We start from the raw sequence: 15,873 nt of genomic DNA, 5'->3' as shown, positions 1-15,873 counted from the left end.
ACCTTAAAAACGTCTCTAAAATTTCCTTACACAAGACACAACTAAGATTATAATTCACTCTCTCGTCCTTTCCAGTCTTGACTACTGCAACTCCGTCCTCTCTGGTCTACCTAGCTGCCGTATAGCTCCTTTACAATCCATTATGAATGCCTCTGCCAGGCTCATCTTCCTTACACGTCGCTCTTCATCTGCTGCCCCTCTGTGCCAATCCCTTCACTGGCTTCCTCTTGCCTCTAGGATTAAACACAAAATCCTCACTCTGACATACAAAGCCCTCAACTGCACTTCTCCCCCTACATTTCAGAACTTGTCTCCAGATACTCTGCCTCCCATCCCCTTCGATCTGCTCACAATCTCCTCCTCCCCTGTTACTTCCTCACATTCCCATTTACAGGACTTCAACAGACTGGCCCCCATCTTGCGGAGCTCCCAGCCTTGCTCCACAAGACTCTCCCCTAGTTTTAATAGCTTCAAGCACTCCCTAAAGACTCTACTATTCAGGGATGCATACAACCTACACTAACCTTTCCTACTCCATTGCTTTCCCCTTGAATCCCTTAGACTGTAAGCCTATGAGCACAGCTGTTTGCAGATCGCCTTCATAAGAGCCGACTACAACAGTGAAACTCTCGTCAGGGCCCTCTACCCACTTGATCCCTACAAAAGTTATCCTGTATACCGACTATGTTTACAGCGCTGCGGAATCTGTTGATGCTCTACAAATACCTGATAATAATAATCACATGCACATCTTTCCAGCGGAGGCAAATACAAGACTAGTTTACCAGTGAGGTGGGAGGAGTTTTATAGAGCTCTTGGAGTTTGGGAATCTTTGCCTCCTCCTTGTGGCAGGGAAGAGTAATTCCCATGGATCGTGGACTCTCTCCACCTGTATGAAAGAAATGTAATCTGAAATGGGAATAAAACCAATAAAAAATAAACAGATTAAAAACATAGAAATTTTCAAAATTTTAAATACATTTATTAACAAATGTTAACACATATCGCTAGTAAGAGCAACTTACAAAATTCCAGACTGCATCATTGAACTACACTGCCACAATGGATAATTACAATGTGCAAAGTGGCCAAGCGCAACATCTTAATACAGCTTTAGAAATAGAAGTGAATTTGAATTTTGTAATAACAGTTCCAAAACTGTTTTTAAGTTTTTAAACTACAACGTATACAAAACCAGGCCACAATCTTTGTTTACTTTTTATTTTTGTCACACTGTTTTAACTCGGCAATGTGCAATCATGTCAAAAGACACAGGAAAATAAGCCAAAATAACACAAGTCTTATTCTCATGCATTAACCAGTAATATAGTACATTTCCTGGAATGATTTTACATCAACTTTAACAATAACTTTCTTTCATAGGGCTGGATCGATATTGCTCATTTGTATCATTTGTTATTATTTTGTTATCATTTTAAAACCTATTTGTAGCTGCAATGCCCTGGCAGTAAAATGGTTATTCTCCACTACTATAATGTGGAATGAGTGAGATTTTAACAAAAATATTACAAGCCTGCTATTATGCTGGCTTTAATGTGTAATGCAGAATAAAAAAAAATTCCTTAATGCCTCTCTTGCAAATGCTCCACTGCCATTGTCTATTCGCTTGCAATAAATATCAAAGATCTAAATAAATATTTACAAATTTGTCATCAAAATGCTCCCCCCTAAAAATAACTAGTCTGTTAATATTTTCTACCTTCCCACTCCGTAAAATAAAAGTACATAAACAGTGCCCCTTTTGCAAATAAAAAGAGATCCCAGTCAAGTAAGGATAAAATCCACTACAGAATAAAATATAATAAAAAAGATACAAAGTAAAAACCCAAACCCAGATTCAATTTGGAAACAAGGTTATTCAGCTATCGATCCATTCCTATTCTTTAAGATTCTTCCGATGTGTTTTTATTTCTCTCAAACAAACAACAGCGTCTTTAAAAGTTAATTGACATGCAGTTTTTTAATTTTGTGTATTTTCTGATGAAGGACCTAATGAAACAATGATGTTACTACCAAAGAAGTGATGATCAATGAAAAGTTTAAGTGCTTACAAGCTTGTTTGATTTAAAACAAGATGGGCAACCTCAATGTACAGGAAATGCAAAATAAACAAAACCAAAACATAAAACAAACAAAACAAAACATTATGACAGGGATTAAATATGGAAGCGGGATCTTAACATTTTGATAGTATGTTTGAAGTGATGTGGTTGCTGCTTGGTTATCAAATCAATTATTCAAAAACTTTATAAATGTTGACTCTACCAACGTTCGTAATAAGTAACTGGCCACTAGCAGCAAAACTGAGCCTGCTTTATGCAAAAAGTTTTAAAAAAAAATGCTGGTTCACTTTAGGAAGATTTATTAGAAATAAAGTGGAAAATATCAGCATGGCTTTAGTTTTTCATAAAAAAAGCCACAGCATCCTGATAGACATCAGTCTGAGCTGCTTAGTTTATGGCAAGGGTACCCTGATAAGTAATAACGACAGACTCAGTACAGATGCCTCAAAGCAGTGATTACAAGGTAAGTCATTAAAAATGAGGAAAGGGAGCGACACTGTTTATAGCCCATTAGACCTTGCATAAAAAAAACAAGATTTGAGATAGAAGGTAGTTTTTGGCTTGTTTTTTTTGTAATTAGTGCACCAGGCTAGAAAAATGAAATGTGCAAATGATAAATTAAAATATTTTCCCCCTCTAAGATATGTTACCTGTAATTTTAAAATATGAGACCAAAGCTATTATATTTTGTTTTGATTTTTTTTTTATAAAAAGGTATATATTTAAAATAAGTCATGAACAAACATGGGATATATTTTACAAAAAAACAAATCTCACTTTGAGAACCCTGTTCCCTAAAATGTTTACCTTATAAATCCTTAATATTACTAAACTATGACAAAACAAAAATGAAAGTATAATAAAATGAGTTTTTTTAAAGTGATGCTTAGATTAAGGTAGCATGTTTCCCAGGCAATTTAACAGTCACTTTACATTCACATATCCAACTGAAAACTGCTTCTTTACCTTACAATCTCTGCCGGGGATAAGACTAAAGATATATACTCTTCAGTCACAGATGGCAGAAGAGTTAGGGTCACCTTACCTCCATCCCTTTTTTACCCGGCTTCTTCAAAAGTTGACCAGTAGGCCCTAATAAATGATTTTAGTGCCAGAGAAAAATTTTGCCTGCTCAGATTCTAAAGATAATCAAATAAATCTTTTTCTAATTGCTGAGATTTTTTGTTAAGATCTAATTTTAACAGTTTAGAACATAATATACAATATGTTTTTTTTTAACGTGGAAATGCAACATTTTCTAAAAAACTAGCGTAATTCAGAAAAAGAGGTTTTATGTTTCTCTAATATTAAGCTGTTACTAAACGAAAAAAGTGTGTAGAGGTTACTGTAAGAGCTACTGCAATAGATTGCAGCACCGTGTTGCAAACCTATTTGATGACAGCCAATGTGTTGAAAGATCTGTGAAGCACAATGGACTGTGCATTTTTAAATGTTTATAGGTATGTAATTCCTTAAATGCTGGAGCAGTCCCCAATGAACAGCTGTTTTACAAGATGGTGCAAAAATGGTATGCAAGTAGTAAGCCATTGTGGCATCTTGGAAATAAACGTCAAACGTCAAATTAAACGCTGAATTTGTGGACAGACGATGGTCTTTCAACAGAAGAACATGGTCAGTTCATCTTTTCCTGCGGCAGGTTCTCTTGTGTTCAGCATGCCAGTGTTCCTGTTGACATTTGATGGAGCAGTATGACGTGTTCCAGCAGCAGTGGTACATGGCTTCCTCTTCACAGTTATAGCACTACAGGAAATATTGCAATATATAAAAGTTTGGTTAACAAATTATACAGTTTAATAACCTATTATTTAATGTTATCAATGCAGTCATAAAAGGAGATTTTAAAAAGGTTGTTTTTTAAAATTACATTTTTCAGCAACACATACATCTCAAGGAAACTTATCTATGAGGTGCCTGGGAAAACCCGTTTCCAGTTAATAGTTAACAACACATTAATGTCAGAAAATCAAAATTTGTTGAATGGTTTCAATTATTTTTTGTAAGGAGTGTGGGTATGATTTTCAAGTAGACAGCTAGATAGACTGACAAACAGACAGACATCACAATGACCCCTGCATAGGTAGACCTCACTCAGTTTTTTAAAACAGTTGGCCTGACCTGGAAATTAGAGTTGCCAACTTTAGTTCAGGCCAAACCCAAACACTCATTTACTGTGCACAGTAAATAGCGAAAAGTAAGTAGCGAAAAGTGTACACTATGCACAACACATATACAATCTTGCACATAGACATTTACACACTCTCGCTCATACACACTCTCAGAGTAACACAGTTATATAGGTTACACATAGAATGCATTAGTCAGTTTTAATCTAGACATCTGTAGAAACTATCCCTGGTTATGCCTGCCTGTTGAGAATAGTCATAAAAAGTCCTTTAATATATTAATTGCACAGTAACCCTCATCATGTCTAAAAAACATAATTTATGCTTACCTGATAAATTCCTTTCTCCTGTAGTGTAGTCAGTCCACGGGTCATCATTACTTCTGGGATATTAACTCCTCCCCAACAGGAAGTGCAAGAGGATCACCCAAGCAGAGCTGCTATATAGCTCCTCCCCTCTACGTCACACCCAGTCATTCGACCGAGAACCAAACGAGAAAGGAGAAACTATAGGGTGCAGTGGTGACTGGAGTATAATTTAAAAATTTAGACCTGCCATAAAAAACAGGGCGGGCCGTGGACTGACTACACTACAGGAGAAAGGAATTTATCAGGTAAGCATAAATTATGTTTTCTCCTGTTAAGTGTAGTCAGTCCACGGGTCATCATTACTTCTGGGATACCAATACCAAAGCTAAAGTACACGGATGACGGGAGGGACAGGCAGGATCTTTATACGGAAGGGACCACTGCCTGAAGAACCTTTCTCCCAAAAACAGCCTCCGAAGAAGCAAAAGTGTCAAATTTGTAAAATTTGGAAAAAGTATGAAGAGAAGACCAAGTTGCAGCCTTGCAAATCTGTTCAACAGAGGCCTCGTTCTTAAAGGCCCAAGTGGAAGCCACAGCTCTAGTGGAATGAGCTGTAATTCTTTCAGGAGGCTGCTGTCCAGCAGTCTCATAGGCTAAACGTATTATGCTACGAAGCCAAAAAGAGAGAGAGGTAGCAGAAGCTTTTTGACCTCTCCTCTGTCCAGAATAAACGACAAACAGGGAAGAAGTTTGGCGAAAATCTTTAGTTGCCTGTAAATAAAATTTCAGGGCACGGACTACATCTAGATTGTGCAGAAGTCGTTCCTTCTTTGAAGAAGGATTAGGACACAATGATGGCACAACAATCTCTTGATTGATATTCTTGTTAGTGACAACCTTAGGTAAGAACCCAGGTTTAGTACGCAGAACTACCTTATCTGAATGAAAAATCAGATACGGAGAATCACAATGTAAGGCTGATAACTCAGAGACTCTACGAGCCGAGGAAATAGTAATTAAAAACAGAAGTTTCCAAGATAACAGCTTGATATCAATGGAATGAAGGGGTTCAAACGGAACACCCTGTAAAACGTTAAGAACTAAATTTAAGCTCCATGGTGGAGCAACAGTTTTAAACACAGGCTTAATCCTGGCCAAAGCCTGGCAAAAAGCCTGAACGTCTGGAACTTCTGACAGACGTTTGTGTAAAAGAATGGACAGAGCTGAGATCTGTCCCTTTAAGGAACTAGCAGATAAACCCTTTTCTAAACCCTCTTGTAGAAAAGACAATATCCTAGGAATCCTAACCTTACTCCATGAGTAACTCTTGGATTCGCACCAATGTAAGTATTTACGCCATATTTTATGGTAAATCTTTCTGGTAACAGGTTTCCTAGCCTGTATTAAGGTATCAATAACTGACTCCGAAAAACCACGCTTTGATAAAATCAAGCGTTCAATTTCCAAGCAGTCAGCTTCAGAGAAATTAGATTTTGATGTTTGAAAGGACCCTGAATTAGAAGGTCCTGTCTCAGAGGCAGAGACCAAGGTGGACAGGATGACATGTCCACTAGATCTGCATACCAGGTCCTGCGTGGCCACGCAGGCGCTATTAGAATTACCGATGCTCTTTCCTGTTTGATCCTGGCAATCAATCGAGGAAGCATCGGGAAGGGTAGAAACACATAGGCCATCCCGAAGGTCCAAGGTGCTGTCAAAGCATCTACCAGGACCGCTCCCGGGTCCCTGGACCCGTAACAAGGAAGCTTGGCGTTCTGGCGAGACGCCATGAGATCTATCTCTGGTTTGCCCCAAAGTCGAAGTATTTGGGCAAAGACCTCCGGATGAAGTTCCCACTCCCCCGGATGAAAAGTCTGACGACTTAGGAAATCCGCCTCCCAGTTCTCCACTCCAGGAATGTGGATCGCTGACAGGTGGCAAGAGTGAGACTCTGCCCAGCGAATTATCTTTGATACTTCCATCATCGCTAGGGAGCTTCTTGTCCCTCCTTGATGGTTGATGTAAGCTACAGTCGTGATGTTGTCCGACTGAAACCTGATGAACCCCCGAGTTGTTAACTGAGGCCAAGCCAGAAGGGCATTGAGAACTGCTCTCAATTCCAGAATGTTTATTGGAAGGAGACTCTCCTCCTGAGTCCATGATCCCTGAGCCTTCAGGGAATTCCAGACAGCGCCCCAACCTAGTAGGCTGGCGTCTGTTGTTACAATTGTCCAATCTGGTCTGCTGAATGGCATCCCCCTGGACAGATGTGGCCGAGAAAGCCACCATAGAAGAGAATTTCTGGTCTCTTGATCCAGATTCAGAGTAGGGGACAAATCTGAGTAATCCCCATTCCACTGACTTAGCATGCACAATTGCAGCGGTCTGAGATGTAGGCGTGCAAAGGGTACTATGTCCATTGCCGCTACCATTAAGCCGATTACCTCCATGCATTGAGCCACTGACGGGTGTTGAATGGAATGAAGGACACGGCAAGCATTTTGAAGCTTTGTTAACCTGTCTTCTGTCAGGTAAATCTTCATTTCTACAGAATCTATAAGAGTCCCCAAGAAGGGAACTCTTGTGATTGGTAAGAGAGAACTCTTCTCTTCGTTCACCTTCCACCCATGCGACCTTAGAAATGCCAGTACTAACTCTGTATGAGACTTGGCAGTTTGAAAGCTTGACGCTTGTATCAGAATGTCGTCTAGGTACGGAGCCACCGAAATTCCTCGCGGTCTTAGTACCGCCAGAAGAGAGCCCAGAACCTTTGTGAAGATTCTTGGAGCCGTAGCCAACCCGAATGGAAGAGCTACAAACTGGTAATGCCTGTCTAGGAAGGCAAACCTTAGATACCGGTAATGATCTTTGTGAATCGGTATATGAAGGTAGGCATCCTTTAAATCCACTGTGGTCATGTACTGACCCTTTTGGATCATGGGTAAGATTGTCCGAATAGTTTCCATTTTGAACGATGGAACTCTTAGGAATTTGTTTAGGATCTTTAAATCCAAGATTGGTCTGAAGGTTCCTTCTTTCTTGGGAACCACAAACAGATTTGAGTAAAACCCTTGTCCGTGTTCCGACCGCGGAACCGGATGGATCACTCCCATTAGTAAAAGATCTTGTACACAGCGTAGAAACGCCTCTTTCTTTATCTGGTTTGTTGACAACCTTGAAATATGAAATCTCCCTTTTGGGGGAGAGGCTTTGAAGTCCAGACGATATCCCTGAGATATGATCTCTAACGCCCAGGGATCCTGAACATCTCTTGCCCAAGCCTGGGTGAAGAGAGAAAGTCTGCCCCCCACTAGATCCGTTCCCGGATCGGGGGCCCTCAATTCATGCTGTCTTAGGGGCAGCAGCAGGTTTTCTGGCCTGCTTGCCCTTGTTCCAGGACTGGTTAGGTTTCCAGCCTTGTCTGTAGCGAGCAACAGCTCCTTCCTGTTTTGGTGCAGAGGAAGTTGATGCTGCTCCTGCCTTGAAGTTACGAAAGGTTCGAAAATTAGACTGTCTAGCCCTAGGTTTGGCTCTGTCTTGAGGCAGGGCATGGCCTTTACCTCCTGTAATGTCAGCGATAATTTCTTTCAAACCGGGCCCGAATAAGGTCTGCCCTTTGAAAGGTATGTTAAGTAATTTAGATTTAGAAGTAACATCAGCTGACCAGGATTTTAGCCACAGCGCTCTGCGCGCCTGAATGGCGAATCCGGAATTCTTAGCCGTAAGTTTAGTTAAATGTATTACGGCATCAGAAATAAATGAATTAGCTAGCTTAAGGGTTTTAAGCTTGTGTGTAATCTCATCTAATGGAGCTGAGTCAAGGGTCTCTTCCAGAGACTCAAACCAAAATGCTGCTGCAGCCGTGACAGGCGCAATGCATGCAAGGGGTTGCAATATAAAACCTTGTTGAACAAACATTTTCTTAAGGTAACCCTCTAACTTTTTATCCATTGGATCTGAAAAGGCACAGCTATCCTCCACCGGGATAGTGGTACGCTTAGCTAAAGTAGAAACTGCTCCCTCCACCTTAGGGACCGTTTGCCATAAGTCCCGTGTGGTGGCGTCTATTGGAAACATCTTTCTGAATATAGGAGGGGGTGAGAAAGGCACACCGGGTCTATCCCACTCCTTAGTAACAATTTCAGTAAGTCTCTTAGGTATAGGAAAAACGTCAGTACTCGACGGTACCGCAAAATATTTATCCAACCTACACATTTTCTCTGGTATTGCAACTGTGTTACAATCATTCAGAGCCGCTAACACCTCCCCTAGTAATACACGGAGGTTTTCCAGCTTAAACTTAAAATTTGAAATGTCTGAATCCAGTTTATTTGGATCAGATCCGTCACCCGCAGAATGAAGCTCTCCGTCCTCATGTTCTGCAAATTGTGACGCAGTATCTGACATGGCCCTAATATTATCAGCGCACTCTGTTCTCACCCCAGAGTGATCTCGCTTACCTCTAAGTTCTGGTAATTTAGACAAAACTTCAGTCATAACATTAGCCATGTCCTGTAGTGTGATTTGTAATGGCCGCCCTGAAGTACTCGGCGTTACAATATCACGCACCTCCCGAGCGGGAGATGCAGGTACTGACACGTGAGGCAAGTTAGTCGGCATAACTTCCCCCTCGTTGTTTGGTGAATGATGTTCAATTTGTACAGAATGACTTTTATTTAAAGTAGCATCAATGCAATTAGTACATAAATTTCTATTGGGCTCCACCTTGGCTTTTGCACATATAGCACAGAGATATTCCTCTGAGTCAGACATGTTTAACAAACTAGCAATTAAACTAGCAAGCTTGGAAATACTTTTCACTCAAATTACAAGTAATATGGAAAACGCACTGTGCCTTTAAGAAGCACAGAAAAAAATTATGACAGTTGAATAACAATGAACCGGAGAAATTATAAAAACCAAATTTTTCCCGGTAAAGGCATAAATTTAGCAAAGGATTGCCCCCATTAGTAATGGATAACTAACCCTTAATAGCAGAAAAAAATGTACAAAATATAAACGTTTTTTATCACAGTCAAAGCACAATCTCACAGGTCTGCTGTGAGTGATTACCTCCCTCAAAATAATTTTTGAAGACCCTTGAGCTCTGTAGAGACGATCCGGATCATGCAGGGAGAGAAACAGACTTTTGACTGAATTTTTGATGCGTAGCAAAAACGCCAAAATAGGCCCCTCCCCCTCACACACAGCAGTGAGGGAAGTTCAGTAAACTGTCTTAAATTAAAATAAACGACAGCCAAGTGGAAAAACAGTGCCCAAAACAATTTTTCACCCAGTACCTCAGATAATTAAACAATTTAGCATGCCAGCAAAAACATTTAAAATCAAATAACATGAAATGTCATTAAACAGCCTGTTGCTAGACGTTCCCACTGCAAGTTAGGCTAAAAATTATATGCATATAGTATTATCCCAGTGAAGTGCCATTCCCCAGAATACTGAAGTGTACACATATATACATAACAGCCTGATACCAGTTGCTACTACTGCATTTAAGGCTGAACTTACATTATATCGGTATTGGCAGTATTTTCTCAGTCAATTCCATTCCTCAGAAAATAATATACTGCAACATACCTCTTTGCAGGTGAACCTGCCCGCTGTCCCCTGATCTGAAGTTTACCTCACTCCTCAGAATGGCCGAGAACAGCAAAATGAATCTTAGCTACGCCGGCTAAAATCATCCAAAAACTCAGGTAGATTCTTCTTCAAATTCTACCTGAGAAGGAACAACACACTCCGGTGCTGTTTTAAAATAACAAACTTTTGATTGAAGATATAAAAACTAAGTATAATCACCACAGTCCTCTCACACATCCTATCTATTAGTTGGGTGCAAGAGAATGACTGGGTGTGACGTAGAGGGGAGGAGCTATATAGCAGCTCTGCTTGGGTGATCCTCTTGCACTTCCCTTTGGGGAGGAGTTAATATCCCAGAAGTAATGATGACCCGTGGACTGACTACACTTAACAGGAGAAAGCTTACCATCTAAAGAAAATTTATTTCTTAGATGGTGTTATTATGAGTGTAACTGTACATTTTTTTTTAATGTATTTTTGATGTGTTTTGTGCAACTTTTTATTAGAGCATTAACAGTTAACTAGAGCTCTGAAGTCGCGCTAAGCCAACAAGCGTTAACTTTAATTGCGCTCAAGCGATCGCCTTTACTTTCAACTTGTAATACACGCGATAAACCCGATAAAATAGCTGCAACAGTGTACAGCTAAACAAACATCAACAAAAATACAGTAAACATTTTTTTAAATCATATTAAATGTATAGGGAGCCTGTTTGCAACATACTTATATTACTAAGGATAGCTACATAGTATTAGTATGCTACAATGATAACATACCTGTGTTTAAAATGCAATATTATTTGATGACATAAGAAACATACTCTATTTAAGCAGCTGTGATCCGTCTTATCTGATCATACACTTCTCAAGCTACACACACACACTCCTGCTGCTCAGGAATCTTTTAAATGAAGGCACTCAGAGCTGTTATATCATGCAGTCTGGCAACACAGAACTGCCCCTCCAACATAAACTCCAAGGCTATAAATCTTACACACAGTTTGCCTTAAGGAGCACATGGCATATGTGGAGAGAAAGTTATTGCTGTTATAAAAGAAGGGCTACTTGCAAAAAGAGGTCAGCCCAGTACCGCTCTCCTTGCAACGATCAATGCAACATCACTTTCCTGGGCTTTTTTTCTAGGCACCCCTGACACAAGGGATAATCGAGTCCTGATTATATCTATATTACATCTATCAGTGCTTATTAAAATATAATCAGGGCTCAATTATCTCAAGCTTGTCCAGTAGGGTATCCAGATATCTCAAAGCAAAAGTGGAATACACAATACATGGCTCTGAGCAAGGTGCTCTAGGAGCTGACCTTAGACATTACAGGAAGTGCACCAAACTCTGCTTCACCAGATGTTCTTGTTATGTTATCTGTGTAGTCAGGAGTAGAACATTTAGTTGTGTGCTGTTACCTTGTGTCTGATGTGTCTTGTACATATCACTGAGACGCTGCAGCAGGTACATTAGACAAACTTTTATTCAGCTACAACCACATGGCTTCTTCACTAACAGGTTCATCAGTAAAACTAACATGGCTTCTGATGATGCCACAGAGACCCAGACACACCCAGAGGGTGTGGTGAGCTTAGCTTAAAGGGACAGTCTAGGCCAAAATAAACTTTCATGATTCAGATAGAGCATGTAATTTTAAACAATTTTCCAATTTACTTTTATCACCAATTTTGCTTTGTTCTCTTGGTATTCTTAGTTGAAAACTTAACCTAGGAGGTTCATATGCAAATTTCTCAGACCTTGAAGGCCACCTCTTTTCAGAATGTGTTTTAACAGTTTTTCACCACTAGAGGGTGTTAGTTCACGTATTTCATATAGATAACACTGTGCTCGTGCACGTGAAGTTATCTGGGAGCAGGCACTGATTGGCTAGACTGCAAGTCTGTCAAAAGAACTGAAATAAAGGGACAGTTTGCAGAGGCTTAGATACAAGATAATCACAGAGGTTAAAGTATATTATTATAACTGTGTTGGTTATGCAAAACTGGGGAATGGGTAATAAAGGGATTATCTATCTTTTAAAACAATAAAAATTCTGGGGTAGACTGTCCCTTTAAAGCTGCAGCACTTCTAACATATGATGCCACAAGGTTAGTGCAAAGATACAGTAAGAACTGCAGTAATCTTAACATCCCCTTTTTTCTAAAAAAAAAACAACAATTAAAAAATATAGAAATAAAATAAAAATAAAAAACAGACAGTGGATAATATAGTAACATATAACAAGTAATATACATACATGTTAATCACTGAGCCATATACTTGAACTTAGAACAGTTTATCTCTATAGTCTATGTGCACAAGACCTAGGCCACAGCCTAGATTTTAGTCACAGTTATGTTTTCTGAGATAAGTCCTCCTTCGGATTAGGTCATTCCTTGCTGAATAATCTGTCACTGAATCCTCACATTGCCATCTGGAAGGTGGTCTTCTGTGTCTAGAGGGCCGTAGAGTATTTGGTTCAGGAGAAATTATCTGTGGAGGAGTACCTAACGGTTGATGATCACCTGTGATATTTTGTTGTTAGACAGAATCATTCTGAGGTTGATCTGTTTCAGTTGTGTTCATTGTATTTTCATCCTCAGAAGACTCAGGTGGGCACTACACTCCATGCCAGATATCCTCACCATCTGAATCCTTGGATATTTGTGTAGCTGGTTGAGATCTATGTCTCATTTGTTCTACATGACGGCAAACTGTACCACCAGCTTGTAGTTGAACTTTAAACATTCTGTTGCCCATGCCTTGTATTATGACAGCTGGAATCCATTTAAGCTGGCCACGGTAGTTTCTAACCCATACTCTGTCATGAAGAACAAATTCCGAAACACTAGAAGTGTTCAACTCTTGTTTGGAATGTTCTGGTCTAACTTTATCCAGTGGAGTTCTCTGGCGTCTTCCAAACATTAACATTGCAGGTGATAGCCCAGTAGTGGCATAGGGTGTGTTTCGATAGTTAAACAAAAAGTTAGAAAGGGAGTTTGGATTAAATTTTGATTTGTGAGAGACAGCTAAGTGGCATTTTAAAGTTTGTACAAATCTTTCAGCCTGTCTATTATTTGTAGTTAGAAATGTTTCAAATTCATGTGATATGAACCGTGGACCATTGTCTAAAGTTTGTGGCAGTCCAAATCTTGCAAACATACTGGAAAGAACGACAATGGTTTGTTGTGTTGTAGTACTTGAAATTTGAACTACTTCTGGCCACTTGATGAGCATTCACAGCCACCAAATACATTTGTCCATCCACTGGCCCTGCAATATCAACATGGATTCTTGTCTAAGGTTCATTTGGCCATGGCCAAGTTTTTGAGATGTCCCTGCTGGGATTTTGCTGTGTCTATGCACATGCATTGCAAGCAGCTATATAAGAAGCAATATCTGTATCCAATTTAGACCACCAAAAATATTCTCATGCTCTTTGCTTCATTTTTACTACACCCTGATATGAGCTGTGTAGTAACTTTAATGCTAAGGTTTGCAGTAAAGTCGGAATTATCACTCGTGACCCCCATAACAGACAGCCTGAGTCATGAACAATTTCCTTCTTCTTTGTAAAATATGCCTGAAGGTCAGAGCGAACTGCTTTAGGCCACCCATGTTAAACAAAAAAATTAATTTCCTGTAAGGTAGAATCAGAGCATGTATGTAATAGCAATCATTTTGGAATTTCGATTTAAAGGCTGTGGAGGGGTTTCTATGATTTCAGAAGATGCTGTCATGAGATGTACCATTGGTAATCTTGAAAACATATCCACATTCGTATGATCACTGTGGCATCAATATTTAATGGAGAAGTTGTAAGCCACGAGCTGAAGTCGAGCAGCTGTTGTGTTGGAGATATCCTTCTGAGGGTGCAGAATGGACAAAAGTGGTTTATGATCCGTGATCAGAGTAAAAGGTCTTCCATATACATAAATTTCTTCAGAGCCCAAATTATTGCTAAAGCTTCCTGATCAATCTGGGCAGAATTTCTCTCAGATGGAGTTAGAGATCTGGACGCAAAAGACACAGGACAATCAGAACCATTGGGCATAATGTGTGAAAGTACTGCGCCCAAACCATATGGTGAAGCATCACAGGCTAATACCAAAGGGTTCTTAAGGTCATAGTGGACAAGGAGTCTTGATTCCAGAAGAAGTTGATTAGAGCGTTCAAATGCTTGTGTACATAAGTCAGTCCAGGCCCATTGGTTTTTACTATCTAAAAGGCGGTGTAGTGGGTATAGTAAATGAGCCAAATTTGGTAAAAATCTGTGATAGTAATTGAGCAACCCCAAATTAGAACGTAGCTGAGATAAATTAACAGGGGTGGGAGCATGAACCAGCGCTTTCACTTTTTCAGCAGTTGTGTGGGGACCAGTCTTGTCCACTACATGTGCACAATATTCTAAAATCTCACGGAAAAACTCACTTTTCCATGTTAACTTTCAGACTGAATTCCTGTAGCGCTGTAAAACAGCTTCAACATTGGCTTTATGAGCAGCATCATTTTCACCAGTGATAAGCATGTAATCTAACATACAGTGGGTATGTGGAATACCCAGGATCTCATCCATTATCCGTTGCCACACTGCAGATGCTGGGGCAATTCCAAACACCATCCGTGTATACTGAAAAAGTTCTTTGTGAGTGTTGATAGTTAACAGGTGTCCGGAGTATGGATGTACCTCTAACTGTAAGTGCGCTTGATGCAAGTCAATTTTTGTAAATTTTTCACCCCCTGCCAGAGAACTAAACAATTCTTGAATCCGTGGTAAAGGATACTGATCCACAAGTAATTGAGGGTTAAGGCCCACTCTGAAATCTCCACAGATGCGAATTTCCCCATTTTTTTTCTGACAGGAACTATTGGGGAAGCCCATTCACATTTAGTTGTGTGCTGTTACCTTGTGTCTGATGTGTCTTGCCCATATCACTAATAGGTTCATCAGTAAAACTAACATGGCTTCTGATGATGTCACAGAGACCCAGACACACCCAGAGGGTGTGGTGAGCTGAGCTTAAAGCTGCAGCACTTCTAACATAGAAACATAGAATTTGACGGTAGATAAGAACCAAAAAGGCCCATCAAGTCTACCCATATTACATGTTACTTTTTCCTTAGGATAGCCTTATGCATGTCCCAGGCATTTTTAAATTCCTTTACAGTATTTGTGTTTACCACTTCAAATAGAAGTTAATTCCATGAATCCACCACCCTTTCTGATAGAAACATAGAAGACATAATATATATAATATTATGTATATAATTATATTATATTATAACATATAATGATGACACAAGGTTAGTGCAAAGATACAGTAAAAACTGCAGTAATCTTAACAGTACTGTCACTAGCATCTGATGTAAAAGGAGAGAGGAGCCCTGCCCGGCACAATGAAGGTAAGTCTCAGGGCAGCAGAGCAGATAACATTGCAGGAGTCCCACTCCCAACCTGTGACTGGAGTAAAACCGGGCACACTGTCTGAAACCAGTGCTGTCTGGGTCAATCCCGGATAGATGGCAACCCTACTGGAAATCCCAGTGAGTAAGTAAGCTTCTTTCCCTAGCAAGTAATGAAGCTCTTAGGGCAGAAAAATGTGACAGGAGCACCCAGCAATTATTACAATTGTTTTAAAGCAAATACAAATAAAATGACAGTTTAAAGTGTACTTTAACATGCATTCACTTCAAGTTTTGCACACCTTTTTTCTTCTTTTAGATGAATAAGT

General features: G+C 39.8%; 1 protein-coding gene across 5 annotated transcripts in view; it reads right to left on the bottom strand.

Moving 5' to 3' along the window:
• Nucleotides 1-960: 960 nt before the first annotated feature.
• Nucleotides 961-15,873, bottom strand: part of ZMYND11 (zinc finger MYND-type containing 11) — a 375,736-nt gene continuing 360,823 nt past the window's right edge. For all 5 annotated transcript variants that reach the window (XM_053713832.1, XM_053713834.1, XM_053713835.1 and 2 more), the window contains one exon: nt 961-3,845. In XM_053713832.1, the coding sequence (XP_053569807.1) occupies nt 3,723-3,845 (123 nt within the window). In that variant the 3' untranslated portion in view covers nt 961-3,722. The remainder of the gene's footprint in view (nt 3,846-15,873) is intronic.

The sequence above is a fragment of the Bombina bombina genome, chromosome 5, assembly GCF_027579735.1.
Source record: "Bombina bombina isolate aBomBom1 chromosome 5, aBomBom1.pri, whole genome shotgun sequence".
NCBI classification, from domain to species: domain Eukaryota; kingdom Metazoa; phylum Chordata; class Amphibia; order Anura; family Bombinatoridae; genus Bombina; species Bombina bombina.
Note: the sequence above shows the minus strand (reverse complement) of the source record. Positions and strands in the feature narration are given on the sequence as shown.